The 18,609-nt window shown below is 37.8% G+C and overlaps 1 protein-coding gene across 2 annotated transcripts in view; it reads left to right on the top strand.

Moving 5' to 3' along the window:
* Window positions 1–18,153, top strand: part of LOC110311582 (casein kinase II subunit alpha'-interacting protein) — a 116,674-nt gene extending 98,521 nt beyond the window's left edge. For both annotated transcript variants that reach the window (XM_021184971.1, XM_021184970.1), the window contains exon 3: window positions 15,673–18,153. In XM_021184971.1, coding sequence (XP_021040630.1) covers window positions 15,970–18,126 — 2,157 coding nt within the window. In that variant the 5' untranslated portion in view covers window positions 15,673–15,969 and the 3' untranslated portion in view covers window positions 18,127–18,153. The remainder of the gene's footprint in view (window positions 1–15,672) is intronic.
* The last annotated feature ends 456 nt before the right edge of the window (window positions 18,154–18,609 follow it).

Here is an 18,609-nt window from a genome sequence, read left to right as displayed (position 1 = left end):
GGTCGTGGGTAGCTGGCGGGTGTCAGCCGACCCTGCGCTCTAGCTACCAAGGTGCTGATCCGGCCGGATGAGGCCTGTGGTCCTACTCAGGCCGGTTTCTGCTACCCTAACTAATGCAGTCTCAGGTCCCGCATGATTGGATTGGAGCAGAAGCTGTGTTCCACTCACCAGAAGTCTTAAGATCCTGTGGTGGGTGTTGTGGGTAGCTGGCAAGTGTCAGCCAACCCTGCGCCCTAGCTACCCAGGTGCTTTTCTGACCGGAAGAGGTTTGTGGCCCTATGTAGGCCGGATTTCTCTCTCCCCAACCAGAGCAGTCTCAGGTCCCGTGCAATTGGATTGGAGCAGAAGATGTGTTCCACTCACCAGAAGTCTTAAGATCCTGTGGCCGGTGTTGTGGGTAGCTGGCGAGTGTCAGCCGACCCTGTGCCCTAGCTACCCAGGTGCTTTTCTGTGGTTTAAATTCTTTAATGTAGAGATTTTTTTTTTTATCAGATTCTTTAATTTCAATGGTTTCACAATTGCTTTACTATTTCTATACATTTTTGAAAAATCATATGACTTAGAAGATAGGCTGTTTTTCTGTGAAGTACTTTTTTTTTTTCTTTACTAACATGAAGTTTCTAGAGTAAAAAGCTCTGTATGTGTTAAGGATTCTAAAGGCAGATTGATTGGAATTTCCTGTACAGAGTTGACATATTTCAAACCAGGGTCAGAATGATCTTGGGTCAATTTTAGTCCTTTTAATATTTATTCATTGCTTTCCTTTGTATCTCACCTTACACAGTCTAACCTTCAGATAGGCACTTTGGAATCTATTAACTTTCCAGATCAGTAGGTAAGAATAAAACGAGATGACATCCCAGGCCTGTTGTGTTAGCCTTGCTTGGCTGTACTCTGCCTGCCTGATGGCCACCAAAGTCTTGGAAAATGTCTTGATTCCCTTTGTGACTATGAAATTCACGTAGCCATGTTATCCAGAGCAGTTTATATCCACATCCTAGGCCACACTCATTTATATCAAGTTCCATACAAACAATTTTATTATTCTTTTTGAGGTGATAGCTGTGTTCTGGGGGCCACAGAAAAACAGATTGTCCTAGACTTATTGTGAAAATAGAAAGGGATTATTTTAAAAGGAAGATGCCAAGATTATTAATACGTTTTTTTCTTTATTTTTGTCTAGGTTTTACCACAGAGCCTAGACAAGCCTTAAGCTTGTCATGTAGTCCAAGCAGACCTTGATGTAATATTACTTCTGTCTACAGAGTGCTAATGTAGCCCAGGCAGACCTTGGTCTCATAAGTCTCCAGCTTCTGTCTGAGGAGTGTCAGAAAGACAGGCATGGGCTACAGTGGTAACTTAGGAAAACTTCTTTAAAATGATTTTGTGAGAAGCTAAAATAATATGATTGTAAAGAAAATTAAAGGTTAGTTTTATGTTAAGATCAACATTTGGAAAGGCAAGGTCTATATGTCTTGTGTTAATTTTTCATATTACATTTTATACTATATTAGTGTGTGAGCATGTGGTATATTATGTAACAAATATATATATATATATGTATATATCACACACACTATATGTAGATACATACACATATACACATGTTTATACACAAAGTATCATAACTTTTGGGTTAATTTCTGAATTACTTAGAATAGTCACAATTCTTTCACTCTTTTCTTCCTTCCTTCCTTCCTTCCTTCCTTCCTTCCTTCCTTCCTCTCTCTCTCTCTCTCTCTCTCTTTCTTTCTTTCTGATAATATTTGAACCTGAAGCTTGACCCATGTGAAGCAAGAACTCTTTCATTGAAAGACCACCCAATTACATCCTTATAAATATACAGATAAGGAAAACCACCCTAGCCTCCCAGGAAAAAAATGTTCAAGCAATTAATTTATGATTATTGAAGAAGATATTTTAATAATTTGACTTTCATCTGTATAGGGTGACATAGGTGGCTTTTATGGTAATAATTTGTTGAAATGGGACTGGTAAAACAGCCATGCTGTAAGAACACATACTGCACTTACATAGGACCTGGGCCTGATTCTCACCTCATACAGCAGCCAGCTTGCAACTCTGTCTAAGTCTGGCTCTAGGGGAGCCAATGTCCACTTCTAGCTTCCAAGGAGACCTGCACTCACACACACACACACACACACACACACACACACACACACACACACCCACGAGCATGTGTGCACACACACAATTAAAACTTAACAAACCTTAAAAAAATAAGTTATTGATCATTCGTGAATTATCAAATGTTTTGCCCAGTACTGTGCATATTAACATTTGCTTTGCAAAATACTTTCTACTGTATGTATAGTTGTATTTATTTCACAGGTGAAGAGGCAGTCTTAAATAATATGCATAAGTTATAACGTTAGAAAATATCAGAGCTAGACTCAGTTTTCACTGCCTGATCTAGAGTTTCTAACACCATACCAGAAGCATGACATTTTCTGCCTGAACGTTGCTGCCTATGGGCTTGTTAGGTTTCCTAATATAAAGAAACCTGGACACAGTCAACTGTTACATAGGCCAATGAATTAAAACATGCTTTCATGAGATGTCCATACAATGTAACTCAACTTCCTACATTACTCTAATTTCTTTGATAATTGACCTTTCAGTTGGTTTTTAAAACATAAAGAAAATGTGTGTGCTTTAGGAAAATGCTGAGGTACAAATCCCATACTTCAAATACTTCTAGCTTAAGGAATAAGAGAAAATAACATTTTTTTCAAGTCCAACATCGATTTTTAAAATCTAGTGAATGATTTTTAAGTCCAACAATTTTAATGCTCTTTCCCCTTTCTTATGCACATTCAATATTCTGGATAGACATAGGTTTGAAGCACCCCTGCACTAGGGGCTTCATAAACATGCTGTTTATATTAAGTGTTTTGTGTTTGATTCTTCTATATGTTTTACCTCAAATACTTAAAATTGTTGACATAGCAATTTTGTTAGACCCAGAAGTGTGGGAATGTGTACTTGTGCATGTGTGTGGGTAAAATCAACAAACCTGACTGTGAAGTAGAGGACAGTTTTAGAATGGAGTTGGGAAAATGGAATGCAATTTGAGAAAAGAGGTGCAGAGATCTGGGTGAAAGAGAAAGGTTAGGAAGATGAAGGGAAAGCTTAGGAAGGTATGTTGGACATGACTAAAAACAGATGCTGCCGGCAGCAGCACGAGAGCGAGCAGGGAGGACGGTGATTCTGAAGGTTATTTATCACTCAGAATAGAGAAGCAGAAATCAGACAGCCTTAAGTCCGGGGGTGGGGTGGGGTGGGGGAGCAAAGGCGGGAAAACGATCCTTCTTACTTTGCATGGGAAATAACAAGCCTGAAGTCAAACATGGTTGAGAGTGGACCAGAGGACCAGGGTTCCTCACGGAATAGGGCTGATGTTACTGGACGGGGCTACCAGAGAGCAACAGAAAGCCCCGACTCACAAGCTGCAGGCTGAATGAGTGTCTGTTGAGGGATCAATGAGGTTTGGGGTTGCTTACCACCCAGTTTTCTGCGAGGAGAAATGTGGGCGTGGGACAGAAAAACGTGAAAGGCATGACTGGGTGATCAAAACTGATGACATTTGTGATATCAGCGATCTAAGTAGACTTCTGTATCCCCCCCCCCTTTTTTTTTCCTTTTAGAATTGTACTAACGGAGAATGCTTAGCAAAATCAGTTTTGAAGCATCATGGATAGACTTCCAGTTGGAAATATCATAAGGCAATCTTATAGATCTTTATATTTCAATGTAGCAGCTGTTAGCTGGGCACTGGGGTGTATGGTGTGAAGAAATCTGAGCTGACTAGGCAGTGGAAGCAAGATGATCCCCAGAACCCAGTAGTTTGTCTCTGACACTAATACATACTTTACTCATATTAATAAATAATAATAATCAGTAAGGAAGATAACTAAAATTAGATTTAGTTCTGCTCATAATTTGATTTTTTTTTCCTGGAATAGTTTGTATAAATAACAAAAAACAACACTGAGCTTAAAGAAAAGCATTTTAAATCATGAATCAAGGATTCAAAATAATTATTCTTTTAAATGACAAACCTTGTAAATGATTTAAACTAGTGAAATTTAGTGAGCAGTGTTAATATTAGCTCATTTTAAGAAGTAATCAAAGCCTTTCTAGATCAGCAAAGGTTATACAATGTTTAAAGTACACAAATTGCAGAAAATGAAGATGTTACCTGTCATTATGATAACATTTGTGTTTGTTTTCATAGCAAGAAAATGGGCATCCCACATTTGGAAAAGCATACTAATATTGCCAGCAATTTATCAAATATGATATTTTAAATTGTAATATTTTATTCTTATGTGTAAAAAAATTAAAATGTGGCCACTGTCATATACATTGATCTGAAAATGTTACATATATTAGCTAGTTCAATGCATCTGGAAGAAAACAATTGATGAAGACTAATCCTTTTAGAGTCAGACAGCTGGTGGTATTCTGTTGAATGGAAAACATGGATCAAATAAAATGAAGGCAGTGTGCAACCTACCAAATTATCCTTTCCAGGCTTGCTTCATGATTTTGTATAAGCAAAATATCTTGAATCAGACATGCAGTGTAATCAACAATTCTGTAAATGTGCCATGGTTTTCTGAGGCTCTTCTCTTTGTTTGCACAGCTGCTTTCTAGAGAACTCCCTCTCATATAACTAAAAGTACTGTTGCTGTTCATTTCTATGTAGGGGCCATATCTAGGAAGACAGTGCCTGACAGCAATATTTTATCTACAGAAACTTGATGCATCATTCTATTATCATTGATAAAGTCAATGTTGAGTCACTCAGCATCCTACTACACTGTGACTTTATAAACAAGGAAAGGACCGTTTTCAAGTTTTTGTTGTTATTTCTGTCAACTTGATATAAGCTAGAGTTATCTTGAGACAAGGGGCCAACTGAGAAAATGCCTCCATAGGATTTGCCGGCAGGCAAGCCTGTGGGTCACTTTTTAAAATGAGTGATTGATCTGGTAGGACCTAGCCCATTGTGCATGGTGTACCTGGGAAGGTGGTCCTGTGGTGTATAAAATGTCAGGTCCAGCAAGCCAGGGGAAGCAAGTTGGTAAATACTCCTTTATGGCTTCCGCTCCAGGTCCTGACTCCAGTCTCCTACTCGGCTTGAGTTATTGCCCTTATGTCCTGTGATGATGGCCTATGATGTGGTGCTGTAGATTGAAATAAAACCTTTCTTTTCCATGTTGTTTTTGGCTATGGTATTTTATCACAGCAATAGAAACCTAATTAATGACAAACTATTTATGCAAAATTTTACCCAGAAACTTTAGTGTACAATACTCCAGAACAAAGTGAGCTTTCAATCATTTGTTAGAAGCATATCATAAAGCAATCAAATCACTATATCTAAAATCTTCATCCCAAGGGCTTACTGAACCCATATTGAGAAACCAAATGTTGTAAAGTTGAACAGCTGACTACATGACTGATTGTAAGCACATGCATTGTGAGCAAAATGCATTGAAGTCAATTATTATACAGTACTAGCATGCAGGGATTAGTAAGACACTGTAAATGTGACCCTCCTAGGAAGTTTGGGGGAATTTAACTTTCTATCTTTGCCTCATCATTTGCAACAATTATCCGCTGAAATATGGATTAATGAAAGTGATTAGAAATTAACAGCAAAATATGTAGCTCACTATAATTTGGCCAATTTCAATATATGAACATTAAGATAACATATAACTAGTAGAAGTCAGAAAAGACCAATACTTATAAACTCTTAAACTGTGTATCATAATTTCATAGTTCTATAAGTGAACATGAATATCCCAAAAGTTTAACAATAGTAAAATTTATTTTAAATTGAGTAAGCATGTTTTGTGTGTTTCTTTCTACGTGCACGTGTTTGCATGTGTGTTTCTGTGTCTGTTCATGAGTGCTGGTACCTATGGACTCAGAGGCATCTGATTCTTCTGAGCCCAATGTTGTGGATAGTCCTGGTCTTCTATTTTGATGCTAATTCCACTTTCCCATGAGGCATTGTGGATGAGGAGTGAATCACATATACAGGTGACTTCTTGTGTACCTGCTCCCCACTTTAACTTGTAAAATAAGGGCTAGAGCCAGTGATTGGGCAGTAGAAGGGAAGGTGGAGCTATAAAGTTTGTGGGGAGAAGGAGGAGGGGAGAGGAGAGAGTGGAAAGAGAATGGAGGAGAAGCACATGGCCTGAAGAAACCACAAGTTATAAGGGGTCTCACAGATGGGGAATATAGTAGTGTAGTGGTAGATTTGCTGAATGTAGGTGTGAAGCTTGTATTCTTATTTATTAAGTTGTGTTTTTTGTTGACGGGACTTATTTGGGTTGGAGATTGAGTGCAACAAGACAAAGTTATAGGCAGCTAAGAGTAGTTTAATGTGAGTGCTATGAACAAAACTCCTGCCCTTTCTAAGAGTAGTACATGCTGAGCTTTCTCTGCAGCCCAATAAATTATGCTCCAAAGTTCAAAATCAAATGTGTGGTGAATCTGTGGCATTTCTGGCAATATACCTATTACATCACTTGGTGTAATGGAAGCCATGGTTATGTATGCATGACATCATACAACACAGTCCCAAGAATTGTTGCATAAAACACTTAGGCTTACAATTGAAGCAATTATAAGTTTTGAATTGCAGTGTTAATTATTGTCTGAAGGTTTATGCTCTAAGGGAAAATATATGATGTAATTACAGGAAACAAAATTTTAATATTTTCTAATGTCTGTCATTACTCAGTACATAATATTAAATTAGCAGCAGTTTTAAGAAATCAAACATTCTAACACAATATTATCCAAACATATTAATTTTTCCTTATATTTCCTTATTTTGCTCCACCCTGTACTTAGTAGTATATCTAAATACTCTCATGTTTTACTTTTGTGCCCTTTTTAATTAGTTTAATTTGTTTTTTGATGGCTTCATTATGAGGATATTTGTTCTGATTTTGTTCTCCCCAGGATACTTTTCTTGATGCCCTTTCTGCCTTTTTTTTTCTTTTTCTTTTTTGCCTTCTTTATTTTAACTATGCTTTTTCTGTCTCCTCATTTCCCAACACCTTCATATCATTTGTTTACTATTTCCATACTCCCTCTAGATAACTTTTAAGTTCAAGCTGCATTATACATTGTATTGCCATTTCTAGGTTCATTATTGGTTAGCTATTAGTAGTTTATAATGGATTTTAAGTCTACAAAGTATTTCATGTGGTTTGATGTTGTTTCTTGCAGAGCAGTTACTTTCCTTTTTGATGAATGGTGCTGGAGGTTGGAAAGCTAAGAGTAGGATCATGAATGATAATACTGCCCTCCCCTGTCACATTCAGAACAAATATTGAAATCAACACATGCACAAATAACAGCACAAAAACACAAGAAACATGGCAAAAACCAAGGCAGTAACACTCCTTCAAAAACTCACAATGTTCAACTACTGAACTCAAGGATATAAAATGCTAGGACAGTTCACAAGGTTTTTGATATAATGGTCAGTGACCTGAAAGGTGATTAATAAAGCATGTTCAATAAAGGCCCAAGGAAGTCAGCAACATACAGTAATAAAATGTCAGTAAAGTGTGTGAGAAAAACACAGCAACACTGAGGAAAACCTTACCAAAGACTTGAGAATGTTAAACAAACCCAATTAGAAATGTCAGAGGTGAAAAACTGAATCACATGGAAAACACAGTGAAAGGCACCAACAATGGACTTGATCAAGCTAAAGAAAGAATATGCGGAGCAAGGTTGAATAAATACTACTCAAACATCAACTAGAACAAAGAAGAGCATGCCTACCAGTATAATAACTAAGGATTACACCTGAGGAGAAGATCTGAGAGAAAACCCAAAGCTGTGGAGAATCCAGTCAATGAAACAATAGCAGAAAAATCCCCCAAATTTAGAAAAAGAGATAAACACTCACAACACGAGGCATGTTTAGAAATCAGAACAAGCATAACAGAGAAGAACCTCATTGCTTCATATTATTGTCAATGTGGCAAGCATATAAAGCAAAGTGATAACATTAAGAATTGAGGGGGGCCGGGCGTGGTGGCGCACGCCTTTAATCCCAGCACTCGGGAGGCAGAGGTAGGCGGATTTCTGAGTTCGAGGCCAGCCTGGTCTACAGTGTGAGTTCCAGGACAGCCAAGGCTACACAGAGAAACCCTGCCTCGAAAAACCAAAAAAAAAAAAAAAAAAAAAAGAATTGAGGGGGAAACATGGACTCACCCACAAAGACAGAAATATTGGAATAGCATCAATCTTCTCCTTAGCAACTTCCCAAAACAAAAAATGTAAAGAATGTTTGTATTTCAAGAGCTGAAAGTGAAAACAAGAACAGCATCCACCAGAATAGCATCCTCAAACCTGCTAAGCAAGAATCCTTTATGCAGTCAACCGTCTCTTAAAAATGATAAATAAATAAGGACATGCCAAGATAAGGAATTTAAAGAACAATAACCAAGCACTACAGAAGATACTTGAAGGAATCGTATATACACAAGAGAAAGACAGTTTTAACCATTAGAATTGAGAAGAGAATAAATTTCACAAAGGAACAGATGAACAAAGAATGATTAAGAGGAAAAATTTCAGGTCAAACAAGTAGTACATCTGCTAGTCTCTCACATGAGCAGGCAGTAAGACTAGCAATAATTCGTCTGGGCTTGTTAATCTTAAGTGTCAACTTGATGAAATTTCAAATTACTTGGGAGATGAGGCTCTGAACATTCCAGGATGTGATTATTTTTATTCATCTTTATTTGGTTAATGTGAGAAGACCCACTTACTATGAGTTGTTATGATAATCTGGATTGGGATTCTAAAAGGAAGGAGAAAATATGTTGAATAGAACCTCATTGTTTTGTTCCTTGAATATGGGTGCAAGGTGTCAATAATTTGCAAGAATGGAACCAGGAGGGAAAAATTCCATTTATAAAAGTCTTGGCTTTTGTGAATGGTTTGCCATGGCCATGAAGAGCGGCAACTAATCTTTGTATATTTATTTCACATGCTGAAACTTCACATAGTTTACTTTCACATTTCACTGATGTTCTAGTAGGGGTTTCAGGGGTTTTGATGTGGGGAATTACGTCACTTATCAAAACACGGAAGTGACTGAGACAACACTATTGACAGAATGTCACAGAACTTTGTGAAGTTTTTAGTTAATGTCAGCTTATTGGTCCAATAGACCACCGAGGTTATCACAGCACACTTATTTAGTCTCTATACTTGAATCTATCAAATATGTGACAATGGACTCTTGTTCACCCCATGACTTTAACTGGCTTAATGCATATTATTATAGAAATTCCATACTGAATCATGACTTTTCTTGTTCTTTCTCATAGTGTATTTCTAGAGCATTAGAAGCTGTGTTATCATTTATATATATATATATATATTATTTAAAAAATGTATATTACTCTCTTCCCATTCATTGTCCTCACCCCCTCCATGTATGTCCTCACTTCCTCTCAAAGGCATGCAGTCTGTTTCTTTTTGTGATTCCATGTATATACAAATCCATAAATGAATACATACAATCTACTGGGTTTGTTTAGTGTTGCATGTATATATATGATTTTCCAGCTGAGCAATTGGAATTGGAAAAAAAAATGAGATGATCATCCCTGAGGATCACTAATTCTCTCTTTCTCGGTAGTCATTCACTGCTCAAGTTTTGTCTAGAGGTAGGGCCCTATGAGAGTTTCTTCTTACCTATTACCCTGTCTTTTGATCTTGTCGTTGCTGTTGTTTGGCAGCCACATTTTCTTGGATGTAACTACCTTATTTCTAGGAGATACAATTTCCCAGAAGACTTCCTGGTCCTCTGGCTCTTTCAATTTCTTCAAACCTTCTATGATGTTCCTTGAAATGTAGATGCAGAAGTTGGGTGGGTAGATGAATACGTTTGTCTAAGAATGCTGCAATCAGTTATTCCTTGTGTTTTAGCAAGATGTGTGGGGTTTGTAATGGTCTCCACATGCTGCAATGAGAAATGGTCCCTAGCATCCCTGTGCACTGCTCCCAAGATGTGGCATCTTAAGCCTCTGCTCTAAGACCCACTGGCAAGAGGACTTGGAAACTGTCCTCTGTGTGTGGTCCTGGCTTTGATGACTGTGGACTTTTCAATATCAATCTTGAGCTCACACAGGACCACTTGTCAGTGCTAGGCACTAACAGGACCTCTCAAGGACCTTCTGGACTTTCACCAGTGGCATCATCCTTCTGGCCTGAGACAGAGATGAAGGATTTCATCCATGTTGGATATACATTGTACCTCAAAGCTCTGGAAACATCCTAACTACAACCAGAGAAGATTTCCCAGTAGAACCCAGCAGCATTTTCTAAACAAATGTTCCCTGGCTGGTGAGATGGTGCTTTAACACTTATATTAGCATGGCATTATGAGGAATTTTTGTGTGAATAAATTGAACATATTAGAATAACAAATTTGTGTGGATATCCTATTTGCAAAGTACTTCAAAAGCTCACTGGTAGTACTCTCTTCAGAAATCATGCCTGAACTAGCAACTGGCTAGCTACTCAGAGATAATGAAACCATGCGTTTTAGAGAAAAACCTACAGCTACATCACTGAACCTGCATAATTCCTAAAACATTCTTAATATTTTTTCTGATAACCAAAGATGTGTAGCTCTCATCAAGAAAACTTTTCTTTGCAAAAGATAGAGACCATTGGAGAAAATCACTACCAATCAGAATGCAGAGCTGTAGAGCCCAGTCCCAACTGACACATCTACAGCACAAATCCTGTGCCTAAGGCCTCAGTTCAAGTAAAGAATTATAGACAAATAAGGGTTTCTGCAAGTGGGGTAAATAGTCTTCCTCAGGGAGGAACATACCATTGTATTAAATACCAAATAGTTAGCCCTAAAAATGTAAAACATATATGTACAAATAATACTATCACACAAACACACAGCATGCACTCACCCGCGTGCGCGCGTGCACACACACACACACACACCACATTCATATATATACACATACATACACACACACATAGACACACAATATACCGTGCACATATGCACACTTCCAGGAGTATACAAATGTGCTAAAGAGAAATAGACTATGTCTTTGAAAGATAGAAAGGGGGATACATGGGAGAGTTTGGCAGTGGTTATGAGCACTGACTATTCTTCTAAAGGATTCAGACTCAACTCGGAGTACCAGTCCTGAGAAATCCAAAGCCATCTTCTGGCCTGCATGCACCAGACATGCACTTGGTGCATGTACACACATGCATGCAAAACACTTATATGCACCATTTAAAAAAAGATTTAAGGGTTTCATATGTTTCCACTTGTGAATTGTAATATTAATATTTTACCTTATTTGTGTTACTATTGTCATTCTGAAATGTATGAATTGTACATGGTTTTCCAAGAAAAAATTAAGAACTTTTCTAAGTTTATCGTACTTTGAAGAACTTATACTTATTGGTGGAGCATCAACCCAAGAATAAAAGCATTAGAACAGAAGAAATACTTGTTAGTTCATTTTCTGCACTAATTGCAGCTTCACCGAGTCTGAGCTTTTCTCTTGATATTCATAATGCTTCTATAGCTATTGCTAGATAAGCTTTTGAAATATAAATGACAGTCTCTAGATGGTCCATCCTTTCGTCACAGCTCCAATCTTTGTTTCTATAACTCCTTCCATGGATGTTTTGTTCCCAATTCTAAGAAGGGGTACAGTGACCCCACTTTGGTCTTCATTCTTCTTGAGTTTCATGTGTTTAGCAGATTGTATTATATATCTTGGGTATCCTAAGTTTTGGGCTAATATCCACTTATCAGTGAGTACATATTGTGTGAGTTTCTTTGTGATTGGGTTACCTCACTCAGGATGATGCCCTCCAGGTCCATCCATTTGCCTAGGAATTTCATAAATTCATTCTTTTTAATAGCTGAGTAGTACTCCATTGTGTAAATGTACCACATTTTCTGTATCCATTCCTCTGTTGAGGGGCATCTGGGTTCTTTCCAGCTTCTGGCTATTATAAATAAGGCTGCTATGAACATAGTGGAGCATGTGTCCTCTGCTTGTGGACGTTGTACATCGTGGTGCGCACTAGGCTCCGCACCACGATGTACAACGTCCACAAGCCCATTGGACACACAAACTTTATATGCCCCAGTACAGGGGAATGCCAGGGCCAAAAAAAAAAAAAAAAAAGGGGAACGGGGGGGTAGGGAAAGGGGGGAGNGGGGGGAGGGTATGGGGGACTTTTGGGATAGCATTGGAAATGTAATTGAGGAAAATACGTAATAAAATATATTAAAAAAAAGGAATAATCAACCCCCCAAAAAGAAATATAAATGACATTTGCTGAGTAATTCTGAAAGTAAAAACTTTCAAAAATGCTATTTTCTATGGGTTTTTACCTTTATATTCTTCTTGCTCATTCCAGTTGTTTTGAATTCCCTTATTCTTGTCGATAGGCTAGCAGGATCTCTACCTTGCATTCCCCCTCTACCTTTCTCTCTCTCTCACTCTCTGTATGTGTGTGGATTGGGGGTGGGGGGTGGGCGGTGGGTTTCCTTGCATCTGTGAGCCAGATCTTGGTCTGTGCTTTAAAGTTTCACCTTCCAGTGCAATACTCTCTCAGATGTGTCTTTTCTAATTAGCCTCAAGTCATCTACTTTTATACTTTTTATTTTACTGAAGGGATCTACAAGAATGCACATATTATAAGTGTTAGAACTCAATTATCACCAAATGAACTCATTTATCCCATCAGCATCCAGGTCCACAGGCAGTAGAGCACTACCTCTCAGACATAGTTTTGTGCTCTCTCCTAGTCCGCACATCACCAAGCACACTCATTTTAGCCATATGGTCAGGGTCAACAACTTTTGTGTTTCATACATAAAATCATGAAACATTTAGCACTTATATGTGATTTTTTTCACCTAATATTTTCCATGTGAGATTCATGTATGCAACTGCATTTGTGCTATATTTTCTATAAATTTTCACTATTTGTTAATTTTGAATGAATATACATTATTTATATAGTCTACTATTGATCAGCACTTGATTCTAGTTTGTGGCTATTATAGAGGAGCTGGAGGAAGTACCCAGGGAGCTGGGGGGGATCTGCAACCCTATAGGTGGAACAACAATATGAACTAACCAGTCCCCCTCCCCCTCCCCCAGAGCTCGTGTCTCTAGCTGCATATGTATCAGAAAATGGCCTGGTCGGCCATCAGTGGAAAGAGAGGCACATTGGTCGTGCAGACCTTATATGCCTCAGTACAGGGGAACGCCAGGGCCAAGAGGTGGGAGAGGGTGGGTGGGAGAGTGGGTGTGGGAGGGTGTGGGGGACTTTTGGGATAGCATTGGAAATGTAAATGAAATAAATACCCAATAATAAAAAAAAACTAAAAAAAATACTCAAAGAATGTTTTGTTTTATGTACATATGTCTGCTGTAATGTTCTTTGTAGTGGAAATTCTCTTTTTTAATAATAATACTAATTTAATTAACAGATCCAACTAGAAAACTTATCAAAGAGAATTATCTGTGCCAATTTAGCAGTACAAGAACTTGCTTTTTAATATACATTCTCTGAAGGTATTGAATCCTTCAGTTTTCATTGTGTGTATCAAATTCTGATGGTATTTATTGATATATTACTCAAGTATTTAAATGGGCAATTTGTTGTATTCTGAGGGTTTGAACTAGAAACTTAACAACTTTTCAGACATTGAAAGCTTGTGAAATCCATAAGTGGGAGTCAGGGGCATCTGTCCAGAGAGTTTACTCTTTTACTTCTGGTGACAGAAAATTGAAAAGGGTTCATTTATTGGAAAATGATTTATAGAAGTAAATATAATCACACATTAATTTGTCTATGATGTACCTATAGAAAAACTGAAATGGTGAGACTGCAAGATTAAGATATGAAAAAGGCAAAAATCAATCAATGCTGATATTTAAATAGTGTCATAAAATGAAATTACCCTCTATGACTACAAGGATTCTAAAATAAACCTCTAAGTTTTAGGGCTACAATGGAAGACATAGGAAAATAAATTTCTCTAGGAAGAGAATTGAATTAGTTGAGTTTTATTTGTTTGTGTTTCAATTATCATTGCACTTTTAGATGGAGAAGTTTGATGCTTTGTAGGATACTGTTGAAAGAGTAGAGATAATCAGGACATGTTTTGTAAAACTAGTATTAGGAAGACTGATATTTAATCAATAAATACTATGGATCCCAATGACCAAATACTTAAAAGCAGTTGCACTAGGATTCTCATAAGCTATGTTTCAAATAATTGTAGTAGGCTGAGAATAAGTCTATCAAACTACATTAACAAAAGGGAACCATCAATAGCAATAATGTAGTTGTTCCTATATTACTTGAATAAGTTGATATATATGAAGAATTCATTGTTTTCATCATATATTAGGTTGGTAGTGGTAGGGGGATGGAGCGGTAGAAAGAGTAATAACATCAGATCTCATATCTCAATAAACATTTCCTTAAGTTAGGAATGAGTGTCTACTTTCTTATGAAACTTCTATAGTTTCTTTTCAAATCCTAAACAATAATTGATGAGCCTACCCAGGGATTCTATGAAAAGATAAATGGTAGTTACCTTAGTGACTTTTCTATTGCTACGAGAAAGCAAGGTGATAAAGGCAACTTGTACAACAGTTTATTGAAACAATGTTTTCAAAGGGTGAGTCCATGACCATTACAGAGGGGACCATGGCAGTAGGCGGGCAAGCATGGCACTGAAACAGTAGCTCAGAGCTCAGAACTCATCCCCAAGCAAGAGGGAGAAAGCTAGCTAGCTAGAAATGGTGAGCTTTTAAAGCCTCAAAATGACAATATCAAAATGATAAGATCACATTTCCTAATTGTTCCCAAGCATTTCTATCAACTGCAGGCCAAGCACCCAAATTTATGAGCCACTGAGTCTCATTTTCAATTAAATTACCACAGTGATGTAGCTGAAAACTGTGTTGTGGTGAGATGTAAATAAAAACTAACATAGGGACCTAAAGAGAAATAAGAGAATTAGGCAGAAAGAGTGAAATTCAAGAAGCCAGTAGATTTAGAAGGGAACAGCATATGCTTACAGTGTTGAAGAGGTGACAAACAGAAATGAGACTAAATATAAGAGATTTTTAACTAGATGTTTAGATTCTTAGATCTAAGTAAAAAAAAAGTGACAATAATAAGAACTGAATCTACCTTTGAAGCTAACATCTTCAAATTTGTTTTTCACCTTCTTCAATATGCTATTATTTGGCATAAGATTCTTTTGATTCTTTTTTTTGTAGGAATAAAATAATTGATGAAGCAAAAGTAATTCCTTTTTAAATATTTTGAGCATTTAAGGTTCTGGAAACTATTAGAAATTCATATATATTACTTTAGTCTTTAACTCAGGAAACTAAATGTATCTATTATAAATATGTAATGGGTTTAGGAAAATTAATTCAAAAGATATGTGAGGTGGCTAGAGTACATATTCTGGGTACAGTCTTATAAACCTTGTGTCTAATCACTACAAGTTAGGAAAGGTATATTCTGTGAGGACCTCTTCTAAATTCTCTACAATTTTCTTAACAGGAATTATTCCTTGAAGAGAGACAGAGAGAGAACCCCCCCTCCCGGAACTCTTGGAAATTAAATAGAAGACAGAGAAAAGCTTAAATGGTAACATCGTAACATTGTCCCTCCAGTTTCATTTACAGCTTAATTGTCACACATTCTACAACATTTGCCATTAACACAAACATAACCACATAGAAATTAAGACTACTAGTGCTTAAAGTGCCGATTGTCCATGGATTCTTGTTCTAAAGACTGCTACTAAAACACCCTGTAAGCCAACTGCTTCTTCAAAGATCCCTACTTCAGTGGAAGATGGTGCCATTAGGCTATAATAATAAATACTTTGGTTATATACAAGACTGTCAGCAACAACCTACAGACAATTCGCCTATACATTATTACACAGGTGATAAACAAAATCAATCTTACAGCCAACCCATGTGCAAAGAACAATCCCAAAATACAGTCACAGTGTCACCAGCAAGCTTTAACAAGAAGACCCAGAGCACTCAAGGCTCCTCTAACAGAGCTATGAAATCATCATCATCGTTATATTCTAAATGTTCAACAACAGCTTCAAAAGACTCCCTCTTGAAAAATTCATCGTATCCCTCTTGGAAATCCTTGGGCTCTTCTATGTCTTACCACAAATCTGAGGCGGCATCCTTAACTAGCTTTACCAGTGCTTCATCTTTGGAACCTAGCAAAATAAGTTCGAGATCAAGGTTACTCCTCCCGAAGACGCAGACATCATCAAGTATTGACCTTTGCTGGAAATCACCTTCACTGGAGTCTAATCAAAGAGTCTCAAGGTCATCTTCAACTTCCCTCCAACATCACGAAGCACCTTCCCTGAATATCATCTGGACTACACCTTCCTTGGAATCTAATCAAAGTGAACATGACTCACAACTATGTAAATCTAAGTCACAGAAGGATTCCTCATTAGACCGCCTTTGGTCATCTTTATTAGAATCCAGTCAAAAAGCACTGAGTTCGCCATCATTCACCAACAGACTTCAAAGAAACAGCTTTCCTCCAACTTCATCTTCTCTTGAATTCAATGGAGTGACTCGTAATTCACCACTACCCGACTGTAGCAAGCCTCTGAAAATTCCTGTATCAAACTCTAATAACAATGTTTTTAGTTTACCATTGTCCCCAGCAAAATCGAGAAAATCAACTCCATCACCACATTCTTTTCTGCCATCTCGGCGTTTATCAACGTGCCAGCCTAAACCTAAAATAGTGGCTAGATGTGATCCTAGCACTAGGGCCATCAACACAGCTGTTTGCCACCCCAAGGTCCAGAGTACTGCTTCACTCAGTGACAAACAAAGACCTCGTCAGCTACCATCAGTTCATCCTAAACCAAATCCCTCAGGTCAAAGAGTATCAAGTCCTAAGCCCTGTATCAAGAACAAAAATGCTTCAGTTCCGTGTTCCAGACTGCCGAATAAAAGTAGCGTTGAAAAAAGTGTGAAGACAGAGCCAGAGAATGAAATCCCGTGGGCCTTAGATTATAGTCATCCCTGCATTATTAAAGGCGGTAGTGTTCCTGTTGATGTTGTCAATAAAATTGTCAATTCCATCTCCAAGTCTACAATCCAGAAGGATCTCTCTAGGCAAATTCTCTTTCGAAGAATGAGAGGAAAGCCAAACCCTCGTCCTGGTCCCCGCCTTTCATCAACATATTCTGTTTGTTTAGAATGTGCTTCCGCCATAAAATCGCAGTGTAACCATCTTTCAGGAAAGAGAGATCCTCGATGCGCAACCCTCTTTGTCATACCAACACCTGAGAGCAGCACCGATGGGAAAGTAGATGTGAAAATAATCCTTATTCTTTCTCTACCAGAGAAGCCTTCCTCATCCTGTTTCCAACTTCCTATGAAAGACAGTCAATCTGAAAATAATATAGAACCCCTCGATGACAATCTGGACGTATTAGAGAAGATTACACAGTTTTTCCCTGCATCCGAATCTGATTTTATCCAGGGGCTCAAGACAAAGCGAAAGTGTTTGGCTGTATCCTCCGAGAGCAAAGATTTAAGCCAAGAGCCCCAGTCTATTGACTGGCTACTGTATGTTAAAAATAGTAATGGTATTCAGTCCGAAACCCAGGTTCAAGGCCCATCCTCCTCCTCTTCTTCCTCCTGCTCCTCTGTTTCCTCCTCCTCCTCTTCATCTACTGGACGTCCCTCGCCACCCACTCCTTGCATAGATCCCACTCCAGTTCCTGTTTCAGGATATGTTCTTGCAAAGGTGAGAAGTTACCACAGGTTACCTCCAGGGACCTCCTGGCTTGAGTTCATAAGGGGTTCAACTTCTGACACCATCAAACTAAGACAATCACCAGTCAAAACCAAGCCTGTGAGGTCTCACAACTCGAAATGCTTGAAAAAGGGGAAAAGGGAAACCAGTGCGCTGCTCAGATATTTCCAAACAAAGTTTCAAAATGAGAAATCCTGATTAAATCAACTTTCTGTCTCTTTGAAACCAATGATTTTTCTAGTTCTTTGACACAAATGCCTATTTCCTTTACCATGATTACTTATACTCTTGTTAAAAAATTATGATTCTGTATATTAGCTGGCAAAGCATCTGCTCAAGGAGAAATATTATTTTTTGAATTTATTTGTTAGCTGGAGGATAAACTTGTATCTTCTAAAAGCTGAACCCTGAATTCAACATTTTTAACAGAATTTCTTGCTTATTGCAGAAACTGTGCAAGTGCTACTAAATAAGTTTCTGGTCAAATATTAGAAATATTTCTCTTACCTGGTCCTGAATGTTATGTTATTATTTTCCTTCATATGATATATTAATAGCAGTATTTTTTGGTTATTTTATTTATTTACATTTCAAATCCCTCTTCCCAGTTTCCCCTCCACAAACTCCACATACTCTCCCACTCCCCCTGCCTCTATGAGGGTACTCCCCAACCTGCCCACT

Source organism: Mus caroli, chromosome 16 (genome assembly GCF_900094665.2).
Source record: "Mus caroli chromosome 16, CAROLI_EIJ_v1.1, whole genome shotgun sequence".
Taxonomy (NCBI): Eukaryota; Metazoa; Chordata; class Mammalia; order Rodentia; family Muridae; genus Mus; species Mus caroli.
This window is presented reverse-complemented; position numbering and strand designations above follow the sequence as displayed.